Genomic DNA, 24,325 nt, shown 5'->3' on the forward strand with positions numbered 1-24,325 from the left:
AAATAAACCAAAAAAAAAGAAGAAAAAAAATCATCATGTATTTCAGAGGAAGACTAGTGTTTATACTGTAGTTTTTAAATAGTCAATCCCAAATATTCTAGTTGGATTTACAGGTATATATTTTTATAATATACATTCTTAAGTTGGAGGGAAATGTGTCTAAAATATAATACAAGGGCAAGTCTGTACAGGATATCTACTGGGTCATTTCTTTTCCCCAATGAAATTGGAGAAAAAATATTCAAGTCATTTTTTCTTTTTTTTTTTCTTTTTTTTTCAACTTTACTTTTCTTGTTGCATCTCCGTAAAAACGAACGAAAACATAAAATTAAAAAAAGGAAAAAGGGATCATAAATTCGACGCGAAGCGCATCTTGTCTTGCTCGGTCTCTGTACTGCTTAAGACTGCGGACTCCCGTCGGGAGCCGGTGGAATCCCTGTGCTGGCCTGTAGGGGGCGCCGCGCGCACGGGCGGCAGGGCTCCGGACGACATCTGGCGGAACAGGCTGACCCGCTGGGGCACGCCGCCCCGCACCCCGCCCTGCTGGGCCCCCGGGCCCGGCGCCGCGGCCGGCTGCGGGGGGAGGGAGGCCAGGGACTCGCCGGAGGTCTGGTGCGGGGGGATGGAGGCCAGGGACTCGCCGGAGGTCGGGTGCGGCCGGGACGCCAGCGAGGCCTCGTGGGGCAGGGAGGGCTGCGAGGCGGACAGGTGCCTCACGTCTCGACTCAGGCTGCCCGAGTGCAGGGCCTGGGTGCTCTTGTGGATGTCGCTCCTCTGGGGGGAGCCGGGGTGGGGCGGGGCCGAGGGCTGGGCGGGGGACTGCGCGGGCCCCGGGGCCGGGGCCGGGGCCAGGGGCTGCTGGGCGAGGGACAGCTGCGATGCGGTGCGGGACCCGTACTGGAACGTGCGGCCGGACAGTGGGGTCTGCACAGGCGGGCTGCACACGGCCGCGGTGAAGGAGCAGGGCGACATGATGGCGCCCTGCTGCTGAGGGCCGGGGCCCGAGGAGGAGCCGTGGGGCACGCCGGAGGCGGGGAAGGCGGCCTGGGCGGGGAGCACGCGGGGCGCCTGGGAGCCGTAGGTCATGGGGCCGGACTGCTGGAGCTGGGGGTTGCTGAGGGCGGTGGCGTAGGGCGGCTGGGCGGGGGAGTTAATGATGGAGTTTCCAGAGATCGGGGTGGAGTTCATCCCGGCCAGCGACTGCTTGCGGTCCACCATCATCACCATCTCCCGGTCCTGGCGGATAATCTGCTTCAATATCTCGTTTTCCTGCGTGTTGAACACCCCGGCGTTCAGGTCCTTCTGGAACTTCTGCAGCAGTAATGAGTTCTTCTTCCCTGCGGAGGGGAGCGAGAGGGGCAGAGCTCAGAGTGTGGAACGGGCCGCAGCGCACCGGGACTCGGTGTTCGCAGTGTCAGTACACAGCCCACGCGAGTCACAGTGGCCACAGGAAGAGGCTTAACAACGTCTAACACAAACACACGATGTATTACCATTAAAAATATTAAACATATCTACCAGCTTTCTGGCAGTCTCATTAAAATATCATAACAATTCAGTGTTCACATGATTACGATGTATGTTTGATAATGTTTAGACAATTTTAAAGTAAATAGATTGTTTGTTCACACTAGTGATACTTACCCACATTAAAAATACAGAAGATTTTGGGTTGGGTTCTCTGTAAGGGCATATGCAGTTCAATGGAAGTGAACCTAATCTCCCTGGATAAATGTGGTGCTGTATCACAATGCAGTCAGCTTCTCCCCTTGTAACCTAAGCTTGGATATCACTGCTTTCTGGCCTGTTATTTTTCTTTGAGTGATTGACGATGGGGGGTGTCGTTTCTTTGGTCAGGCATTAGAGAACATACCTCTGAATGAGAAACAAATATCTGTTTCCAGTATGCTATAGCTAGCTAGAGCATTAGCATTATATCACCATGAGAAACAAAGATTATTTTGGAAAACAAAATATCTATCTATTGCTCTTCAACCACTATGGGACATAAGGCTACAATGAATTCTAAAAACAAAAAAATATATGCAATATGAATGTAAAAAAGAAAAAAAGGTGTATTTATTCCAAATCTACTGGTACAATATCTGTACATTAATTCATATTCAATATTCTCAATATATCCACTATAATGCAGTTCTCAACTTTTTTTAAAGATATATTGTTAATAATATGACAGGAAGCCAGGCAGATTATTTGAATGGAAGCTTGGTTGGCCTTTAAAGAGGCTCTCGCCTCCAAGTCAGGCAGCTGATTTTAGTCTACACCTTTCCCTGGATTTTCAGTCATCAGCATGCACCAAATCATCATAAGGTTGATTTGAATGAATTAATTTTTGAACTGCATTTGCCCTTCATATGTCTATGTGCACTGGATTGGATCTTAGAGTGCATAAATGCTATACCTGTAGGCAAGTCAGTTTATAAAATGGAAATACAGTCTATTCTAAATTACAATTACAATTTTGTATGTACTATACTATCTGGTTGACCAAATGGCACAGTAAAACTACACCTCTACAGGTTATTACTATGTTACTATGTACTTTAGCCTTAAGACACACAACACTACTTCTACTGCTACAAATATAGTCTAGTGTTCAATAGAATTACCTTTCGGCTAAAGGCATTCTGTTTTTTCCAATAGTCCAGAAGAGAAAATAAGTTATTGATTTGGAGAGAGATTTTAAGGCATTCTCTTTGTACTTTTGTTTGTGCTGACCAATAGTGATAGTGCTGAACAATATGTAACTTTTCTATTGAGGGCTCTAGTCAATCCAACCGCAAAGCACTTACGCTTGACTAAGAACTTGTTGTAGCAAATGTTCAGTTTTATCCTCAAAAGTTGCAAAACAAAAACTATAACATAACACATGCTACATGATTAAAAAGCACACTATGGTTATATGAAACAGAGCCTTTGATATGGAACCAAATTCCTGAAAGATGAAAAAATATGTTATTAAATTTATAAAGAAAAGCAACCCTTTATTAAATGTTTAAATGTATTATGATTCTGAGTCTTTATCTTTTTTGCATGGATGAACAAGTTTGTCTGCAATGATGAATTATCGAAGCTTAGACAATGCTAGCATAATCATATTGCTGAGTAGGGGATTTATGCGGGATAATTAATGATACTCAAAAAACTAGGGAAAGTAATTAGAAATGATAATTATAGATAATGAATGAGGGCAATAATTATGCAATAATTATGCTAAATGTACTGTTTTCTGTTTAAATTATTGTATTGAGACAGTAGTGAATAAAAGGGGAACCCTATCACTGCTATTTGTGTAGGGTTATACTCGTACTGTATGTCTCGAGTGTGGCAGTCGTTCAAAAACAAACATTTGGGCTGTGAGAATATGACGCATTGCATTGTTCCTGCTTATGCTACACTTGTCTTTCCTGGGAGGTTGTGTTTAACATATATACATCAGATTTTCTCTCAAAATGTTCCTTATTATTATTATTATTATTATTATTATTATTATTAGTCATAGTAGTAGTAGTAGTAGTTATAGTAGTAGAAGAATGTGGATCTAAATATTGGCTACTGTTTTTCATGAGGAAGAGCAACCAGCAGTCAGACCCATGTAACCAGTTAGAATGCCAAAAGCCTCATCCAAATAATATGTATGATACAAGATTGTCCCTTTGCCATACTGAAAATAAAACAATGCAATCTAGGGGTCTGGCTTGTACTGTGATGGTGATTGTGTCTGTGATTGTGATTGTGTCTGCGATTGTGATTGTGTGAACTCTGCACTGGTGCATGCTGGCATGGGAATTATGGGTAGAAAGCCCACACTCTCAGGAGGGAGGCTAGGATCAGTCTCATTCTCTCTCTGTTTCTCTCTCTCTCTCTCTCTCCATTTCTCTGCAATGGTCAGACTCAGGACACGACAGATGGTTCTTTAGTGGAGCTGAGACACAGTGGAAGCTGGATCCTTTGTCACAAAATGTTATTTTTCCTTTTTCTGAGGGTGAAGTTTGTGGAAGCAGATGAGACAAATAGTAGCTGCATTAGAAACAATGCGCTTTCATACTACAATTTGGTAGCCTTTATAACAAACATAGTGTAATTTGAAGTTTGACAGCCCCAGAAATTAATTAAGAACAGAAGTCTACAAGAATTTAAATGCAAATAATACTTGGTTAAATGCTTTAGCTGAAGACAGAAATGTACTAGCAATAGCTATGTGATTCAACCAAGCCCTTAAAAATCTGTTTTGAATCTGAAATATGAGTGTGATTAATTTGTTTATCTGGATTCTTTTTTGATGTGACTGGCTGTGATTCAGGAATTTATGGCCCTACCACAATTTTTGAGACAAGAGAAATGACAAGGAAATAAGCAAACTGCCATTTCAACATTCGTGGTGTGCACTTTTCTTTTTAAAACCCAGAAGTCAAATTAATTGCAGTAGTTATGTATGTGGGAGCAGAGGTAAACAATGAATTCTAGCAGATAACTACAGAGGCTACATCTAAATCTATCAGTATTACTGACACTGAAAAGCTCGAGACTTACTTGGCCTCGGAAAGGAAGGCGAAAACAGGGCTATAATCTGCGAATGTGGAGGTACAACATGAATGGACATGAATGGATGAACGGACATGGTTATTTAGGAGGAACAGTGGGGAGGGGAGGGGAAACCTTTCTGTCACGTTGGGTGAATGTAAATTGAAATGTACAATTACAGTTCACAGATTTTCTTTTACCGCTAGTAATCACAAATTAAGACATTTCTGTCGCTACTTGCACAAATATACAACAATATTTAAGACTTGTTTGTCTTATATTACAGTGTCACATAAATACTGAATAATTTCTACGGGAAGGTAAACGCCGCATATTGAGCTGAGATCATTCAGCCCAGCCCTAAATAAAGCCAAAAGCAAGCAAACACAAATGCTAATTGTAGTACCATGTCAGCTCTCTTCAGAGTGATGCAAAAACTAATAGTACCACATTTGCATGTACAGTCGTTCAAAGTTAAAGATATATACGAAGATAAAATCATTTTTTAATAGTTAAGCCTGAAATGATAAAACATTTAAATAGGGAGCATTTCAAAAACTGCATTCTGCCTCTTTTGTAGGAAGATGGTACTGTATGACATTTCCATTACCATTATTCTGTAGTACCCTGTCAAATGATGGGGAAAAGGAACAGATTTAAAAAGTTCATTATAAAAACTAATTTATTTTATTTCTCACAGGTTGTCGTGCAGTGATATCTGTGATGCACGCAAGCTGTACGTGTGAAATTTTAGTGAAAACATGGATGCTTCTGCAGAATAACCACACAACCACACAACCACATAACCACACAACCTGCACAACTCAGAAAGAAAACATGGGTAAAAACCAGCACACAGTGATTCCTGAAGAAAAAAAGAATACAAAAGCCAAACAAAATATTGCAGTTGACTGATGTGAACATGTACAGAACAGGCAAATATCCAGTGTGTGAAGATCATAACAAATTCACCATGCGTCTTCTGTGTTCCAACCAAGCAGTTACACACCTGATTGTGCCATTGAACCATTTGAGTCCCTGCTAAGGACCTTGTCTAGTCGATGTGTGCGTAACAGGTGAGTAACTGCTCGGTTAGAACAGAGGCCTACACCCACACCGATTGAGTGTCCCTGTTCTAACAGACGTAGGTTGTGAGATGCTGTGTTCTCTGCCATAGGACGGCAGTCTTTCAGGGGCTTTAAATAATGCTGGTGTGATGTTAAAAGAGGGGAAACGATCTCTCAACAGGCTCAAATCGCCATGGTTATACACATGACAGAGTAATTACATCATTGGTGGCGATGACATGCATTCGTGGGGGTCTGCTCCGTAAACAGAGGTTACGCACAGATAGATCCAGGGGCACGTTTTGTTTCAGCACCGAATATCATCGCCGCACTGTTTCCGGATAAAGTTGTTGTTTTTACCTGTAACTGGCATCAGTACAAAATGAAGGCAATGTGGGGTTTTTTTGCCCGATTTGCCTTTGTATTTCCACCGTAAAGCATCTCTGTGACAGTGTCTCTGTGAACGGTGATATACAAATACACTTTAATTGAAAGGGACTATGGAGGGAATGAGGATTTGAATGTGATTTTTCTTGTCAATGCTTTCCTTGGCAGTTGTAATTCTGCAAATGCAAATGAATGAGACGGGGAATTACAGTATATAACCTAATCAACCACCTCTGTCAGCTGTGCTCTCTATGTGAATTTGGAACTGTGATAGCCAAAAATAGAACATAAACTGGAAAACAAATACAATAACCTGTCTCATCGCTGTTTCATAACTGTTGATGGGTAGGGAACTATGTTTGTTGAGAATAAATAGTGCAGTGTCATACTGTAACCATTTTACGATCCATATCAAGCCAGTGTTACAAAGCACAATGAAAAACTAAACGTTATTTGGAACCTCCGGGGAATGATAAGAAATGAAATTAAGTACTACTGCAGCAACTAACGTCAGTTTTAGTAAACCGGAGCATGGAGAAGTAGACACTGAAAAATTGCAGTTGTTTAGATAATGATTTCATAAAATGTGCATCAGTCACACCCCTTAGAATTATATGTATTGCAAATCCAGGTAGCAATCTTTTTATTCAGTAACCACTGTATGGCGAAAAAAAAAAATCCAAATGGAATTATTTTTTAAATGATTCTTTATGTCATGCAACTGAGATTGCTTCTGTTCACATCTAACCACTTCTAACTACGCTGTACACTCAAAGAAGAAGCATCCTTCCAGTTTCCAATGCAACAATGCAGCTTCAAATAGATATCTAATAGATGCCTATTCCACAACGGGAAATTTACAGTGTGGTGCGAAAATTTGGGCACCCCTAGTTTAGTCTGTTACAGTGAAGCTGTATGTGATCAAAAACAAAACTGAACTCTAAATGGTAGCGGAAACATGAGACCTTTCAGTAATTTTTAAAGCAAGATTGCTTTTTTCCTCTAAACAGTTGTCCAAAGATGCTTTTGTGGAGAGGAACACCCTGCCAACTGTTAAGCATAGAGGTGGATCCATTATGCTTTGGGGCAGTATTGTGGCTGGGTGCACAGGAAATATTGTGCGGGTGAAAGGAAGAATGGATTCCACCAAATTCTAGAGGCTCAGGCAATCCAGACATTGAAGTTGAAGGGAGGTTGGGCATTCCAGCAAGACAATGATCCAAAGCATACCTCAAAATCAACCATGAAGTACCTCCAGGAAAGATGGATGAAGGTTTTTGAATGGCCAGCACAGTCCCCAAACCTGAATATTATTAAAAATCTGTGGAGAGATTTCAAACATGCCGTGCTTGCAAGGAGGCCGAAGAATATTTCTGAGCTAAAGGTGTTCTGCCAGGAAAAAATTCCAAAAGCGAGAATTGAAAGACTCTTAGCTGGCTACAGCAAGTGTTTACCAGATGTTATATTTGCCCGAGGAGGAGTTACAAAGTATCAACTGACAGGGTTCCCAAACTTTTGCTCAGGGCCTTTTTCCTTTTTTTAAATGATTATTTTGAAACTATAAAAATGTAAGTAAAATGTAATCTTGCTTTAAAATGAGAAAAAATGTGTCATGTTTAACTCTGTACCATATAGAAGTCAGGTTTGCTTCTGTTCACTTACATATTAATTGTAAAAGGCTTTTTGAGGTCAGAGGAGAATGGAAAGACCACAAATAACCACACATTACACATACAGTGGTGTGCAGAAGAGCATCTCTGAACACCCAACGTGCCAAACCTCTATGTGGGTAGGCTACAGCAGCAGAAGACGACTTAATACCTCTAATAAATACCAAATAAAGTGAGTGTATATATATATATTTACTTTTAATGCTTGGTTCGTTATTTCCCTGGGTTTTCCCTGCCCATGCCTGTTTGTTTTGTTTGACAGTTATGTAAATTCACCTTCAGTAGCTACAGCAATTATAATTGCCGGGGCGGCAAATCCATTGTTCTTTTTTCTTCTTTTAAATCACAATCTGTACATCTACATCTCCGAGTGACAAGTTATGAAAAGAAGCACAATTCTAAGTACATAAGTACACATACACATATAAATATAATTACACCGTGTTTGTGCGATTGTGAGAAAGTGCATCGGAGGTTACGCCAGTGTGCTGCGCATCTATGGATCGGGATCTACATGAATGAAGATTGATGTGAAAATGAGTTCACATGCGTAACAGTCCTCACACAGCCCATGACATTTATGCAGTGCAATCGGGCTTGGAAACGCCACCCACAGACAGTTACAGTCATGATGGATTAGCTGCCAAACAGGCCGGAGAGGAAAAAGGAACATTAAAAGCAGGAGGTAAGCAAAAAGAGGAAATGCAAAAGAAAAATAGACATAGATGTGTTCGTTTTTTTCTCTTTAAATCTGAAAAAAAAAGATTGATTCAGGTCTGACAAGCAACGATGAACATGTCAAAATAACATTCGTATGTTATTCATTTATTTTTAAGTCTGCGTGTCTCACTGTTCAAACACCCTTTGTGAAGTAGGCCCCGTGCTAGTCTTTAAGGACAGTTCAATGGTTAGGCTGTTTGTCACTGTAAGGAACCACCAGTCGCTGTATGTAATTACACATTCAGATTTTTTCAGAGAGATATTGCAGTGGTCTTTTTTTTGTCTGTGTCTTGATGCGTTTGTTCCTGTGTGGATATCGTAATCGAATATCGAATGCAGTGTTTACCTGTTGCCTATTCCTCGGCCAGGGCACTCTTGAAAACGAGATGTGCTCATCTCAAGAGGAACTCCTGGTCAAATAATTTTTAAATAGAGATACATCAATTTTACAGCATGTTATTCTTAGCAATGCATGGCAACTTGCTTTACATTGTTTTATCAGACAAGCACTAAATCAAATGCAGTCAAACAGTACATCCAGCTCCGATCAAGACATTATTTGTGTTTTCCCTTGTATGAGACAAGACCCCCTTTAAGTTTGGTTCATTGGTCAAAACTTGAATTTATCCACAACACTTTATATTGGAGTGGTACTGTATATCAGAGTCTTTCACTCTGTTAAAGTGCATATATGTGACACATTTGTTAAAAATAAATGCTGATTATGCACAACTGAAATCATTACCAAAAAGGGCAAATGCAAATCGCAGCGATGGAATCATGGGCATAGCCTTTGAAAGATAACTTTATAATCCTGTCATTTACAGGGAAATAAAGTGTATCCATTGCCAGTCCAAGGCATGTGAAAGAGCTCACATAGCCATCTGACAGATTTGAACAAATGCTACAAATGCGCCAGATTCCACTAGTCCGTTCAGATCATATGTATCCTGTTAATCTCTTATTGGATGGTTTAGACATCAATGTGTGCTTGCCCGTAGTCATAGTATTGCAATTATGAATACCAGGAGCACATTGGTTTTGAAACTTTCACAAAGCAAAACCAACTGAATGTCAAGATATTCTGAACAAGCAAGCAAACAAAACCAACGTAATAAAACAATATTGACCACAGGATAAACCAAAGCAAAAGTCTGAGCCGACATCTGCATGAGATAAAATGAATAATAGACATACATGGCAGCTTAGCGTCATGTTAACCTGAGTGCTGTATTAAAAAGCACTGTCGGGAAGCTCACTGTCTTTGTGCTGCTGTCTGTCAAACATTTCTCTATAGTTTAGGTAAATATTTAATATATAATTTTCTTAATATTCATTTATGACTTTATAATATAAATAAATACAACCACTTAAACACCTTTAGTAGATACAGTCAACTCCAGAATTATTGGCACCCTTGATAAAAAAAAAAGAGAAACTGCTGTATATAATAAACAACAAACAATAATCTACGTTTATGTTATGTTCAAACACGTGGGGAAATTATATACTCGTATTTGGTGGCAAAAGAGGAAGGAAAATTAGAAGGGTCTCTGTCCAATGGCAGTGGGGCATTGATGTTTTGCCACCAGTAGTCAAGGGGAACTATGTGTGACCAATGGCACAATGAATCCCACAAAGTACCAGGACGTTTTCACAGAAAATCTGCTTATCTATGCTGGGAAGCAGAGACTTGGTTGTAGGTGGATTTTCCAGCAGGACGATTAGTCAAAATGTACCGATCAAAATCCACACAGAAAGCGTTAAGTGAAAACAACAACCATGTTCTGCAACGGCCATCCCAGTTTCCAGACTGAAATCCTAAAAAATTGAACTGAAGAGGGCAGTCCATAAGCGAAAAATATCAATGATTCTAAAAGGTTCTGCATGGATGAATGGTCAAAAATCCCTCCAAATATGTTCTCTAACCTTATCACAAACGACAGGAAAAGACTCATGGCTGTCATTTGCCAGGGGTGGTTACACAGCATATTAAACCAATAATTGTGAAACCTGTTTTTTGGGGAAATATTTTGTATTTATTATTATTTATTATTTAAGACTTTGGTTGATTCCATTGAATCATTAATAAAGCACACTATTTTACACCTGAAAATAAAATAAAGCTTATGTTCTTATTTTTGCTTATTTTTGTGCATATTTATGAAGGGTGCCAATAATTCTGGAGCTGACTGTAGTTATGCTGAACATACTGTATATAGAAGGCAATTAAGTCAAACCCCAGCTCCAAACCTGTACGGTACATACGTTTAGTCTTGTTATTTTCTACTCATCACAAATTAGATGTACTTCATTCAAAGATATTTAATTGTACAGTGTTTAGACAGTACTTTCTTCCATATACACAATAGTGTACCTTCTATGAATTGCAGAAGAATACTACCGACATAACATACTCAAGAGCAACTTTGTAGACTACTAATGTTTAGATGTTTAGCCTGTTTAGATGGACAGTTTCAGATTTAGTGCTATAGTCTTGTTTTTATATATACTTTTAAATGTATTGGGCAAGCTTATGTTTAATGACATCACCAAAACATACAATCGCATATCTTCAGATCATTTTATTACCATTACCATCTTTAAAAAAAGAATAGAAAAAGTACAATATTTGATAGACATTAGCAATATGATCTTAGAGCTAACTGACTATTCTCTGACTGGTATTATCTTAGCTGAGGTGGATTGCTTGTATCAATTCAAATCCACAAGGGCAAATGTACTGAATCTTATGTTTCATGACAACAAATACTGCAGGGGAAATGAGAAAAGGAAAATAAATGTTTGCTTTATAATACATGCTTCATAATGTTTGGGACACATACTTCTTTTCTTGATTAGGCTCTGCACTCCACAATTTTAGATTTGTAATCAAACAATTCACATGTAGCTAAAGTGCAGATTCTCGTATTTTATTAAGGGCATTTTTTTATGCATTTGTGTTTCATGTAGAAATATTACAGCACTTTTTATTGTTATACATAGCCTCATTAATATTTGGACAAATGGCTTCACAGATGTGAGCTTTGAGTAACTAGTCTTGATTCTAAGTGGTTGATTGTTTTTACTTTTTTTTATTTTTTTATTTTTTTATTTTTTAGTCTGTTCTTGGTGTTTGTCAACATGAGAACCATGAACTGTGCCAATGAAAGTCAAGGAAGGTATTATTGAGAACTAAGAAAAAACAGACATAGGCTTTCACTTATGTAACTGAACTGTTCGGAACATCATTAAGAAGTTCAGTAATCACAAAGGACCTGGTAGGTTAAGGAAGACCTCTACAGTTGATGACCAAATAATTCTCACCATGATGAAGAAAACAGAAACACTGTTAAGTAGGCAGGCGTATATGTATCAGTGACTACTGTCCACAAAAGACTTCACAAACAGAGGCTACACTGCAAGATGCAAATCACTAGTTAGCCACAAAAACAGGATGGCCAGGTTACACTTTGCTAAGAAAACTCTACAATTATTTGGATTATTAATTTATTAATTTATTAATTCTTATATTAATTATTTTATTTAAGATTCATTTGTGTCAGAGTGATGACAAGAGCAAGGTGTGGAGTCCAAAAAGAACTGCCCAAGATCCAAATCACCCCCTCTCATCTGTGAAACATGGTGGTGGGGGTGTTACGGTTTGGGCATGTATGGCTTCCACAGCTCCTGGCCCACTTGCCTGCAGTGATGATGTCACTGCTGATAGCAGCAGTAGAATTAATTCTGAAGTGAATAGAAGCCTCTTATCTACTCAAGTTCAAACAAATGCCTCCAAACTCACTTCATATGACAGCAAGACAATGATCCTAAACATACTGCTAAAGCAACAGTTTAAAAAAAAGTCAAAATCAGGAAAGTTCCTGACTGGCCAAGTTAGGCACCCGATCCAAGTTCGATTGAACATGCATTTCATATGCTAAAGATAAAAGGCAACTAGCCCCCAAAACTAGCAAGAGCTGAACAGGCCTGGCAGAGCATCACTAGAGAGGATACCCCACAGTGATGTCTATGCGTCACACACTACCAGCAGGCTACATAACGTCATTTACATAACACAGATATGTCCCAAACGTTATGGGGGGAGGGGGGGTATATATATATATATATATAAATGCTGTAATATGTACATGGAGAAACCAAAGTGTACAGTATACAAATACCCAGAAAGTAAATGTGCCCTTTGACCACATTTAAATAGTCTGATTACAAATATGACTTCATCCCAAACATTGTGGAGCTCACTGTATGTACTTTTATGACAAAAAAGAGCTACATGTTAGGTATTTGCTATTCTTGGGAAACCACACGCTGGACTAATAATGGCAAGGAACTGAAATCTACTGTAAGGATAAACTGCTGCCAGTGACTTCTCTCTTCATAAGATTGACAAATAAAATGTGAAATTTCAGTTTAGCACGTTATCAGCCCTCATATGTCACTAATCTGAAAGCCTTTCGGACGTCTTAAATAGTTGATAAAAAGGAGAAGATTACAGCTCATGAAATCAAAGAACCAGAATGTCACTTTCTAATCACATTTAATCAGAAAATGATTAATTTAACATTTATTGCTCTACTGGATATAGTTGTGTTATATTAATTTCATATGTAAAATTGTAAACTGTCAAAGACCTAATTAGGAGGAGAAAATCATCAAATCCAACTTTATGAAGAAATGCCGCGATTATGAAATACATGTGCCCCTTTTAAAATCTCTGAAATTCAAATATCTTGTTTGGAATATAGTCACGCTAACTTATGCTTTTCAAAAAACATCCTAAAAAACAACGAAGCAAATCAAAATTGCGGAAAAAAACCCAAAAACAAAAACTAAACAACAACACCGAAAGCAATTAAAAACCACCAACAATGACAGCAACAGCAACAGCAACAACAACAAAACCAAACAAAACAAAGCCAAAAACAATATAAATACATAAAAAAGGACCCTTCAGGGTGTTAATAGGAGCCAGTTTACAGGTCCTGAGTATAAACGCGTGGCACTAGAAGGTGCAGCCTTTGCCTCACTGGTGTCACCGCTGTAGCAGGTGACCCTCAGTGGGGTGGGCTGTTTGGGGTGCTGCTCATAGCTGGGTGTGCAGGTTAATGGAGCCATGGAGCCCAGGCACATGCAGATGAGGTTAGCATCCATCCACTCCGCAGGACCAGGCGGGGTCAGCGCAAGCTGGGGGGGGCGCGACCGGATCCCCTCCCGGGGCAGCGGCATGCGATGCCTTCCCTCTAAATTCGGTCGCGTCGCCTCTAGGTTTCTATCCAGATAGATGGAGATGACTGAGAGCGTATGGGACATGCTGCCCGGTGGCACGCGGGCACGGTGAAGACGGACAGGCACAAACACAGAACAGGCCGAGCACTGACACGTGAAACGGGGGGGGGGGGGGGGGGGTGGGGGTCGGAGGAGGGAGGACCGCGCGGACTCACCGATGCGGTCCAGCCGGTCGATGGCCACGGTCTCGAAGGCCCGCCGCATCATGGGGTACTCCTCCAGCACCTCGTTGAAGTGGTCGACGGACAGGGAGAAGAGGCGGCAGTAGGTGTCGGCCCGGACGCTGGCGGTGCGGCGGCCCTTCGTCAGCAGACAGATTTCTGCAAGACATGAGCGGCGCGGTGAACAGCCGGGACCGTGAACAGCCGGGACCGTGAACAGCCGGGACCGTGAACAGCCGGGACCGGATGGATTCTTTCCACTTACAGTAAACCGACACGCGGGACAAATCACCATGTAAACCACTCGGCCTAAAATCCGTTCGGTAATTGTGTATTTTATGCCCTATTTTTGGTGAAAATGGTACTGAAAGCTGGCCTGGGCGTGGAATTGCAAATTTTGCACGGTGCCAATCCAGCATTTGTTTTTGTTTTTTTTTTCACATGCAGTGTGTTGATGTAATAAACACACAAATAATAAACTGATATGTCATTTGGAAGAAAAACATCAGGAATCATGAAGCTCAAAGGATGAAGAAAAAAGGACAAAGGTGTTATGCACAGTAATTGTCAGCGAATCTAAGTATCAGGTGAAGCAAGAGGAAAAGCAATGCTACAGATTTATTCTGTGTCCCCAAATAATTGGGCAACACCTCAGAACAGAGCGTCCCTGTGACCAGGAACCTGCTGGGGGTTACATCATCCTCGCTGACACTGGACTAATCAGAGATGAAAACTGGAGCATGTTTCTGGGTGTGTTGCATTAAATTGGTGTCAAAGAGCTAAAAACGGCGATGCAGAATTGTTTGTTTTTCCAAATAAAGACAATGCCCTCCTTACTCGCAGCTCGGTCTGCGAGACATTCGACACGGGGAGTGAGTACAGTGTGAAGATACCGCCGTCAGGCTGTGAACAAGGTGTTACTTTCTTTTTTTTACTAAAAATACATACATAAAAAACCTTAGCCAGGCACAGTGTTACAACTGTAACTGTAGTGAGATGCCACGTGATGCAGCATAACGGCAGAGAAGTGCAGTAAACGTTTGGCTGGCTGAACCGCCCGGCTCCACCGTAATTGGGGTATTTTCAGTCCTGGACGAAATGGGTCCATGGGAAAAGGTGGACGAATCCAGTAACAGCTGTATCTGGAATTACTAACGCTATCTGCCATTTGTGCCTCTCCAGGAAGGTTAATTGGCTGAGTAAAGGTTAACCGACTGACTAAGCGTATGATGATGTTCTTTTTGTCACTCTCACAAATGGCTGGTCGATCATTCAGTTATCCTGCTGCCATGGGAACAATGCCAGGCTCCGGACAGCGTGTCATGTATGGGCTGGGCGTGTGCGCGGATGAGGACTGTCACATTTTCAGCGCTTCACGTGGTTGTCTTGTCGCACAACGTTACTTTTGCTCCGTGCTCATATAATGCGCATGAACTATTCTCACTCACTTTCCATCTATACCGTGCGTGATAAAACTGTGTCTACGCAATTTAAAGAAAGAACCCCCTCAATATCGTGAAGTATTTCGTTAGTAATATGAAAGCTACAAATACAAATTCAATATAGAGACATGATGAGAGGTTTAGTCATGTGAAAGTGGTCCGATTCAGCGGGATGCGTGTGTATATATGTGTGTGTGTGTGTGTGTGCGTGTACATATGCCCCGTGCACGTGTGTTCATTAGTGCGCATGAGCGCAAGCGTGACTTGAGTCACATTCTGAGAGGCCAGTCCATTTCATTACACCGTGAGCCGTGAGCCAGTGGAGTGGAAGAGCTCAGCTCCCACAGGGCTTTGGACACGGGGGGATGAAGATGGCTGAACATCACCTGCCTGTTCTCGGCCTCCCCCGTGCCCTGTGGGCAGGGCCTCGAAGGCGAGGAAAGCACGGACACACTCCACAAGCGCTGCCACGAATGAGCCGACAACGTGGAAACGACCCAAAGCTCCCGATCCTGACACGTGATGGCTCGCTAAACTAGTTTGTGTTCTTATCTTTGTTGTCTTTGTTGCCTACACTCTTAGAAAAAAAGGGTTCTGAATGGGTTTTTTTTTTTTTTTTTGGCTTGATTCCATAGGGGAATGCTTTTTAATGTAGTTCTTTATGGAACCCTTACTGGAGTGATAGCTGTGAAATGTGAAATCTCCCATACAAAGAACCACTTTACCCCACAAAGAACCCTCAACTAGATGTGGGCTTTTCTATGGAAGCACAGGGTTCTTGGACAGGGTTATTGGAACCTTTTTTTTAGTACATTAAAAACAAAACAATGGATGTGAGCAGAAGAAGAGTGCAATGCCAGCGGTGCTGAGTTATTAGACTGGTTTGGCTGTGCAGCAGGAGGAGAAGATGGACAGTCAGGGCTATTCTGGCTCTGAGGCGAATTTCATCGTTTAATGAGGGACCTCAGGGCTGAGCCTGCTCGATTAAGGCTTATTTCAGACTCAGTCCTGACCGATTCGACCATTTGTAAAATTCAATAGCAAATAGACTAGATTGTACTTAATTCGCCGCAAAGGAAATCGTCTTGTTACAACAGCTGCAAAATAAATAAAAACAAAAGACGTTAAAGCTATTAACGTATTAACTGCGCGTCAGAGAATCAGTATCCCGTGACCGTCCACTGATTGGTCAGCGGTGTGACGTCACTCCGGACCCACGCCAGGCTGTGCGAAGTTAAACGTGATGAAACGTGCGCTCATGGGGCGAGCGGGCAGGCTGGTGCGTGAGGCGAGCGCGAACGTGACATTTTCTCCCCAATGAGGCAGCGGGCCGGTCCTCCCTCCTCGCCTGCCTCTCGCTGCAAACGAACGGGGACCGACCGGGCGACTGTTGCGTCCCGTGTAAAAAAGCCCTTAACGCTGCCAGCTGCTACCGAGTCCGAGCTCATCTCCTAATGCAATGCTCATGCAATGGGTAAAAATATCACCCACCAGATGGGCAGCTGACTGGAGCAGGTGGCTGGCATCATAACATGGCAGCGGAGATACATGACTCTTGCTGCAAATAAGCTTTGTTTAATTTCAATTTCATTTCCTTTCGGTGGCTGAATGTAACGTGCCAAAAATAATGTTTTTTGTTTGTTTTGTTTTGTTATTGGGGGTGGGGGCGCTAAAACATAAACATAATAGCATGCATATAGCATACGTATATAGCACAGCATATCTCTTCAGAAGCTGAGTATGGGCTTTTACCCAGCATCCTTCATTGTTAATGACCCTTCTTGTTAGCCGTATTAACTTTGTCTGCTCACCTGTCTTTGTACAGTCACTGTAATGGATCCCCTGGGACTGGCATACGCAATCATAATAACCTTTGTTCCCTGCCTGTGCCTAATTACAGCCTCTTGCTAAAAACAGTGAGTGTGGCTTATATATAGGGGAATATGTCTGCAAGTATGGTCAGTGTTCTTCATATCTCCTGATAAAGTTTTTGACTTCTCCTTTGCTAGTTTAGCTAATTTGCCCTTTGATTATCAGTGCCTGCTAAATTAATGTGATGAATGTAGTTGTAGTTCATGTGGGATGAAACTATTATTTTGTAAGGAGACAGAAGTGACAGAAGAGCTGTATCCAGTGGATTTAATAAATAAAAACATAACTACAGTAATACAGCAGTTCAAACAGCCAAATCGCCCTTGTGAAAAAGTAATTGCCCCATTAAACTTATTTAGCTGCACCACAAGCAGCTTAGCAGCAATATTTTCAACCAAACGCTTCCAATAATTTCATATCTGTCTTTATATAGTTGTGGAGGAATTTTAGCCCACTGTTCTTTGCAGAAGTGATTTAATTCAGGGCAATTGGTAGGTTTTCAAACAAGAAGCATGCTCGTTTCAGGTCCTGCAAAAGCATCTCTATTGGTTTCAAGGACTTTGACAGGGCCATTCTCCAACTTACATTTTCGGCCTTTCAGGGTGTGTTTTCAATCATTGTCTTGCTGCATTGTCCAAGGCAGCAAAGCGTCTTCACACCATCACACTACCACCACCACGTTTGACTGTTGGTATGATGCTCTTTCTGTGAAATGCTGTTTTTAGCTTTGAACCAGTCGTAATAGGAATGTATGACTCATGAATCCCATTTCTCCCCAGCCTCTTTCTCATTGTGGAGTCATGAACACGTGAACTTCAGATCTTTGGATGTCCGTCTGGGATCTTTTGTGACTTTCTGGATTCGTTGTTGCTGTTCCTTTAGAGGAACTGTGTCAGGCTGACCACTCCTAGGAACATTCACCGCTGTGCCAAGTGTTCTCCGTTTGGAAAATAGCTCTCCCTGTGCTTCCAGCCTTAGAAATGGCTTTGGAGCGGGCAAGTCTTTACTTGAACCCAACAGAGATGCCATGGCAGGACCTGAAACAGGACCTACGAAGGCTGATATCAAGTTATAGGAAGAACGTGGTTACAATTATTGTGGCTAAATGTGATGAAACCTGTTATTACAGCAAGTTTAAGCTGGCAATTACTTTTTCGCAAGGGTGTTTGATAACCTTTTTCATTAAATGAATGAAATAGCAAATTTCCCTTTGTCTAATCTTGTATTTCCTCAAAAGATCTGAAACAATTCAGTGTGACAGAAGTAACTTGACAGTCCTGAGTCTACAGAATAAAGAGGAGTCGATAGTTCTATTTATAGTATACTTATTCATTTAAATTTGAAACAGCAATCAACAGCTAAGATTCTTGGGGGTGTATTATTAGTTTGTAATATTTGCATCATTTACATTTTAATTCATGTTGCCAGTCAACCCCCTAAGAGTTGTTAGGGAGAGATTCAAGCTGTGTTTCTGTTCAAACATGAAAAAAACAAATAAATGCATCAGCTTTGTTTCCATTTCTATCAAGTCATGACTGCTCATCTCCCTAGGGTAATTTCCATTTTTAGCAATATTAATATTTTATTCATTTGTATTATTATTAGCTTAGGTATTGATTAAGGCTGAAAGCCAGGGTAAGAATTGTGGTACAAAGCAAACAGTGTGATTGTAAGATTGTTTCCAGGAGTATTTTCTGCACTTGTCCTCCACTGCATATGTTCTTGTATGTGACATACACATACTTTCCCCAGTTGAAGTCACAATACTCTCGACTCATTTGAGAATGGCTTTGACACCAAAGAAAGAATACACTATACTTTCAGGCCAGATAAACATAATGGTCCATGGTGTTTTAACCTGGTTTTGGTTCTGCAAAGTAACAGAATTGAATTCAATTTTTCATGCCCTTCAAATTTATATAATGCAGTCCATTGATAGCCCATTCTGATGAGGATGTATTTCCTGTTTAATCACTGTTGCCAACCACTTCGAACTATAGTTGCAAAAGATGTTACTGTAATTAATAATGTTTTACAGAAACTAAAGCATCATTGATTTCTATTTTATTGATTGTTCTTTGTCCTGACAAAAAAAACAACTTTTCTTAGGTCGAGATAATGGAATAAATAAGTTTGATCATAAGAAAACATATTTTGTTACGTTGTCACAAGATAAATAAGTTGTGAATCACAACAAAACTTTTCTGTGAATCATGGGAAAACTGTTTTCTAGTTGTCTATACTGAGCTCTACTATCTTTCTCAAATCTGTTCCACTGAAGATCAACATGTACTGCTTTTTCAACTGACTAAACCGGTCTGTAATTAGACATTATGCAATTGTAGTATAGGCCTTTAATTCTGCCAACATTGCTGGGTGACAATAGTCACTGGGTATCTAAAAGATCTAGATGTCTAGGGAGCTGGAAATCTGGGACCGAGAGGTGTTTTGACCCAAACAGATTAATGTAGCCCCAATTTAGTTCAGGTTTCACCTGGATATAGCCTGGGTATGTCCTTTTACCTTTCAGCCATATATAATCAGAGTTTCACCTGAACGTCTAGATATCTCGACGTCTCTAGACCTACATATCTAACCAGGTGAAAACCTGGCTATATTTGGTTGAAAAGTGAAAGGTTATTTGCCCACTAGAACATATGGAGGCTATACCCAGGTGAAACCTAAGCTGAATTGGGGCTAAATTAGTCTGTTTGTGTCAAAACGTCTCTCAGTCCCGGATTTCCAGCCCTCTAGGCATCGAGATCGGTCCAGATTCCGTCTTTTGCTCAACGGGTATGTTCAAATGGATTTCCCTTGTTAAAATATTCATACTTTAGACTATCTTTATTGAAAGAAATAACTGCAAACTGCTTTTATCAAGATGGGACATTCCCCGTAATTATTATTATGAAATGGTGATTTTTTTTTTAATGGTGCCCAGTGGAGTACAATTGATACAGAATTAGTCCGTTCGTTACTCAAGAGGCTCATTCATTCACGCTGCGATGCCCAAGCCAGCACAAGCGGCCTCTTACAGAGGAACACATACATCGCTCCTCATACTGCGCGGATCATGGAGGTTATACAACTGGAGGCTAGGTCCAGAGAGAGGAAATCATGGACAGTACAAGAAAGACTACGCAAAAACACCGATGCACTTAATGTAGCAACAGAATACTTCAGCCTGGTTTAAGTCCGAAAGTGTGACCGAACTTGATACAGTAAAGGGGGTATCATTGAAATTTTGGGTATTTTCTGTTATTCATTTGATGTAAAAATAGAGCTACAAATCAGAGCTATGCAGTGAGATATCACTTTTTTTGCATTGACCAATCCGTTTTGGAGATAGTGCTTGTGTTCCTTTCAGAGAGGTGAGAGACTAAAAAGATTCTCACCTGGAAGTGACCTAGGTGTAAAACACTGGCCCATTAGCCACTGCTATGGATGGGTCTGAATGACTGGGGAAAGGATTAGGTCTGGGGGTGTCAACTAAGTAGGCAGGAGCTTTAGGTAAGGTGTTTAACACAAGAGCGTACTGGATTTGCAATGTTACGTCATTTGAATAAAATAAAATAAACAGCCAAATGGCACGCCATCCAGTCTTTTTAGTTTTAATGCAGCAAGTCAAAAGGTTGTGACAATAGTCACCACTACTGCTGTTTTTCCAACATAAAAGAACATTGCAGACTCTGCTATTCAATATTTGTACTTTTTTTTAGCTGAAAAAAATTATATTTATAGATTTATAGCTGAATGATAGGTCAATATTTCAAGATTCCAGATCTGCGCTTATCTCATATTTGACCAAAGTCAAATCTGTTCTAAAGCATCCTGTAAGGTTGAGAGCTGCTTGTCCTTGACTTTGACTTTCAAATAAACACAAGTGCTTGTTTTTTATTGCTAAATGATGCAGGACTGCCCAGCCCTGTATCTGGAGATCTACCATCCTGCAGGTTTTCATTTTAACCCCAGTTTGACACAGCTGATGATTACTAATTAGCCGCTCAACAAGATCCCTAGCTGCTGAACGAGGTGTGATTTGTTAAGAGTGGGAGGGAAAATCTAAAGGACGTCAGATCATTCTTGGGAATCCGTTTTGAATACCTCCGAAATACGATCCATCAGTCAGCTTCATTTCCTTGTTGAGCTTGGTGATGACGCTGGCGACGCCGTGCTGAATGAAATACATCTTCTTCCCCACTGTCCCCTCGCGGATGATGTAGTCGTTGGGCTGGAACACCTCAAACTTCAGCTTGCTCAGCATGCCGGTCACAAAGTTGGGGTCAGCGTTAGCGAACAGCGGCATCGTGGCCACCAGTTTCCGGCAGTTAAAGTTGACAATTTCCTGCGAAGAGATTAATAGATAAACACAATGTCACGGTCAGCGCAACGCTATCGAAACATACAACTGGTTGTAACAAACCGTATACCTATACATTTTCTAATATTATAATCCAATGGATATGCACTCTCATGTTGGAAAGTGGACAGAATGCATCACGATATACAGTATGTATATTCACATAGAACCATACATGTACAAAGTATAAATGTATACATTTTTATGCGCAGTATGTTCAATTTATTTTGACAAGCAGCTTGCCCAGGTGTGTCTCACAAGTCCAATGCCCCAATGACTAGCAAACTCCCTGGCACTTAATGTTTATTCGAGGAAGCGTGCTACAGCACACACTCTAATTATAGGCTATATTTCTCCCTGTGCAATGCAAATAAACTGTCACTTTATTTCTGGGAGCAACTATATAGATTATTTGTAAACTGGATTATCTTGCATTATGCATTTACAGGGAACAGATGCCTATGAAGAGAAGTTGGAAAAAAAAAACCTATGACATATTATGTTTATTTGCTTGACTTAATTAAAAATACGGCTATTGTCATTGTAATCTTTTCATCTTGGGCAGCTTCAGTTTCCATGATCTTTTGGCCAGGGCCAAAGATAAATTAATCGACTCATTTCTGTTTGACTTAACTGCATTACAACTGGGAGCTGATATTATATTTCACGTAGGATTTAGGATGATGTCATATGCCAAATCTGGGCATCAGTGATGTTAATATTCTTCCACATTGCCCATGAGTTATTCAACAAAAATACGTATTAATGCCAAGTGGGACTCATCGTATTATTCATCAGAAATCAGTTATTCAGGCAAAATAAATGTTGTCTCACACTATTCTGAATAATAATTTGCATACTTGCTACATTCTCAATAAATCGTACAGAAAACTTTCCAAGAGTAGTTTTTCCATTAATTTCCTAGATGACAATACGATTGTTCTTTGATGTTTACTGAAAAGATTATTTCATTGATATGTGCTTCCAGGGAAAGATGGCCGTCTGTCAGGGGAACATTCCCCAGCGGGAATAAGGAGACTCTGAGATTTCGGATTGCTAGCGCAGGGGAGCATCCCTCACCGGGAACACGGGGACTCAGAGATTTCGGATTGCTAGCGCAGACACAGACTACGGTGGCAGTGGGAGGAAAGGGTTTTGACCCCAATCATCCGCAGCGAATAATGAATTAGATGCCAGCATTCGGCCCGGAACTCCACAAGGGAAAACAATCCTTAGACTTTATCTATTTAAAGCAATCCATCACAGACCTGCGGTAAAAATAGACGGTGGCCAGCTGCAAAGTTTTCCGGAGATGAAACGTTAACCGTTTTCTCACCTTGCGGGCGTCAGAGCTGCGGGCGGCCTGTGCTCCTCTCCGCTCTCTCACATGTGACTTAATGGGGCTGCTTGTGAGGCTAAGGTAATCTGCCCCGCTCCAGTCCTCCCCCCTGCGTCATTAGGCGCGTCGTCCGCTGACGCAGGCCCACAAACCGGGCACGGCCGCCCCCGCCGCAATGAAAACACAACTTTTAATTGGCTAACTGCACCTAAGGAACTTTTTTTGCCTATTTCTGCCGCCGTGAGCTCACGTGTCCCGCCCCGGCCGATGAATATTTATGGCGGAGTGGATGCCGCTGGCCTGTCTGTGGCTGCGGGGAGGTCATATTCTGATTCCCTTTGCCGTTTGTAAGTGCCGCGCGCGTGCAAGAGGCTGTGACTGTCCGTCTTTGACTTCTCCTAAGTGCGCCTAATAACTACCCCGGTCCTGTTTCAGAGACACTCCACCTGGTCAATCAATCAGTGTCGTATGTCCTCTCAAATTGACACCGTGGCCACTTGAGCATTTAGCAGTGACACGTCACCGTGCCGGGTCACGTTAGCTGCCAATCGCCAATGTTCGGCTCATAAAAAGTCTCGCTAATGTAAAGCCTTCCATACGTTCTGCCAAGAAAAAATAAATAAATTAAATTAATATCTATAGGTTAGACCCTAAATAATGGCTCTTACAATGTCACATTTTATTTTAACATATTTTGTCTGAGGAGCCGAATTACTGTTATCACCTAAAATCAAACCGGGCAATGCATGACAGGCACACAATGCATATGCCAATGTATGGTGATGCATACATGACAGGCATATTCTGCTGTTGTTTTCAAGGAAATATATAAAACATGCAGCTATGATTGTAGCAGATCTCTACCAGACTAGATGCCTATGTATAGCAATGCACAAGCAAACACGTTTCCTGTTAAGATTAATGTTTATTTAGGCTGCTAAACGGTGCTTTCGACGTGTGTTCTGATGCTCGTAGAGAACATGAGCCTTTTAAAAAACTCTCATTTGGAAAACCTTAGGCCACCCCCTGGAAGCTGCACTTCCAGGGCACGTGTGTCCTGGCCCCCCGATGGTTAAATGAGCCTGCCACTGCGGTCAGGACAGCAGGAACCCTGCCGAATGCAGACGGCAGGCCGGCCTCCTCCGATTACATTACGGCCCTCCTGACTCTCTTATCTCTTTTTTATATTTCCTTTTGGGATAATGCTTTATGTACTGTACAGCTGTGTAAATTAGGTTAGCAGTATCGGGGTATTTGCGTTTTGTTTACAATGCTAATTGTTACGGTCGGTTGTTTGACAAGTTAATTATAAATAGGCCTCCTATGCCTTCTTCTTGCGCGTCCCGAATCCTGAGACTAACAGCGATGTTCTCCACTTTAGATAAGTTGTGTGTGAAGTGATTGAAGTGTAATGCACTGTAATATCATTTGAAGCCATTGATGTTTTCATTT

The 24,325-nt window shown here is 41.2% G+C and overlaps 1 protein-coding gene across 1 annotated transcript in view; it reads right to left on the reverse strand.

Annotated features, from left to right (window-relative positions):
• Positions 1–348: 348 nt before the first annotated feature.
• Positions 349–24,325, reverse strand: part of LOC133142412 (potassium/sodium hyperpolarization-activated cyclic nucleotide-gated channel 1) — an 81,566-nt gene continuing 57,589 nt past the window's right edge. Inside the window, exons 6-8 of the mRNA XM_061263607.1 lie at positions 21,279–21,519; positions 13,855–14,019; positions 349–1,337 (exon numbers count right to left, since the gene is read on the reverse strand). Of these exons, the coding sequence (XP_061119591.1) occupies positions 349–1,337; positions 13,855–14,019; positions 21,279–21,519 (1,395 nt within the window). The remainder of the gene's footprint in view (positions 1,338–13,854; positions 14,020–21,278; positions 21,520–24,325) is intronic.

Source organism: Conger conger, chromosome 12 (assembly GCF_963514075.1).
Source record: "Conger conger chromosome 12, fConCon1.1, whole genome shotgun sequence".
Lineage (NCBI taxonomy): Eukaryota > Metazoa > Chordata > Actinopteri > Anguilliformes > Congridae > Conger > Conger conger.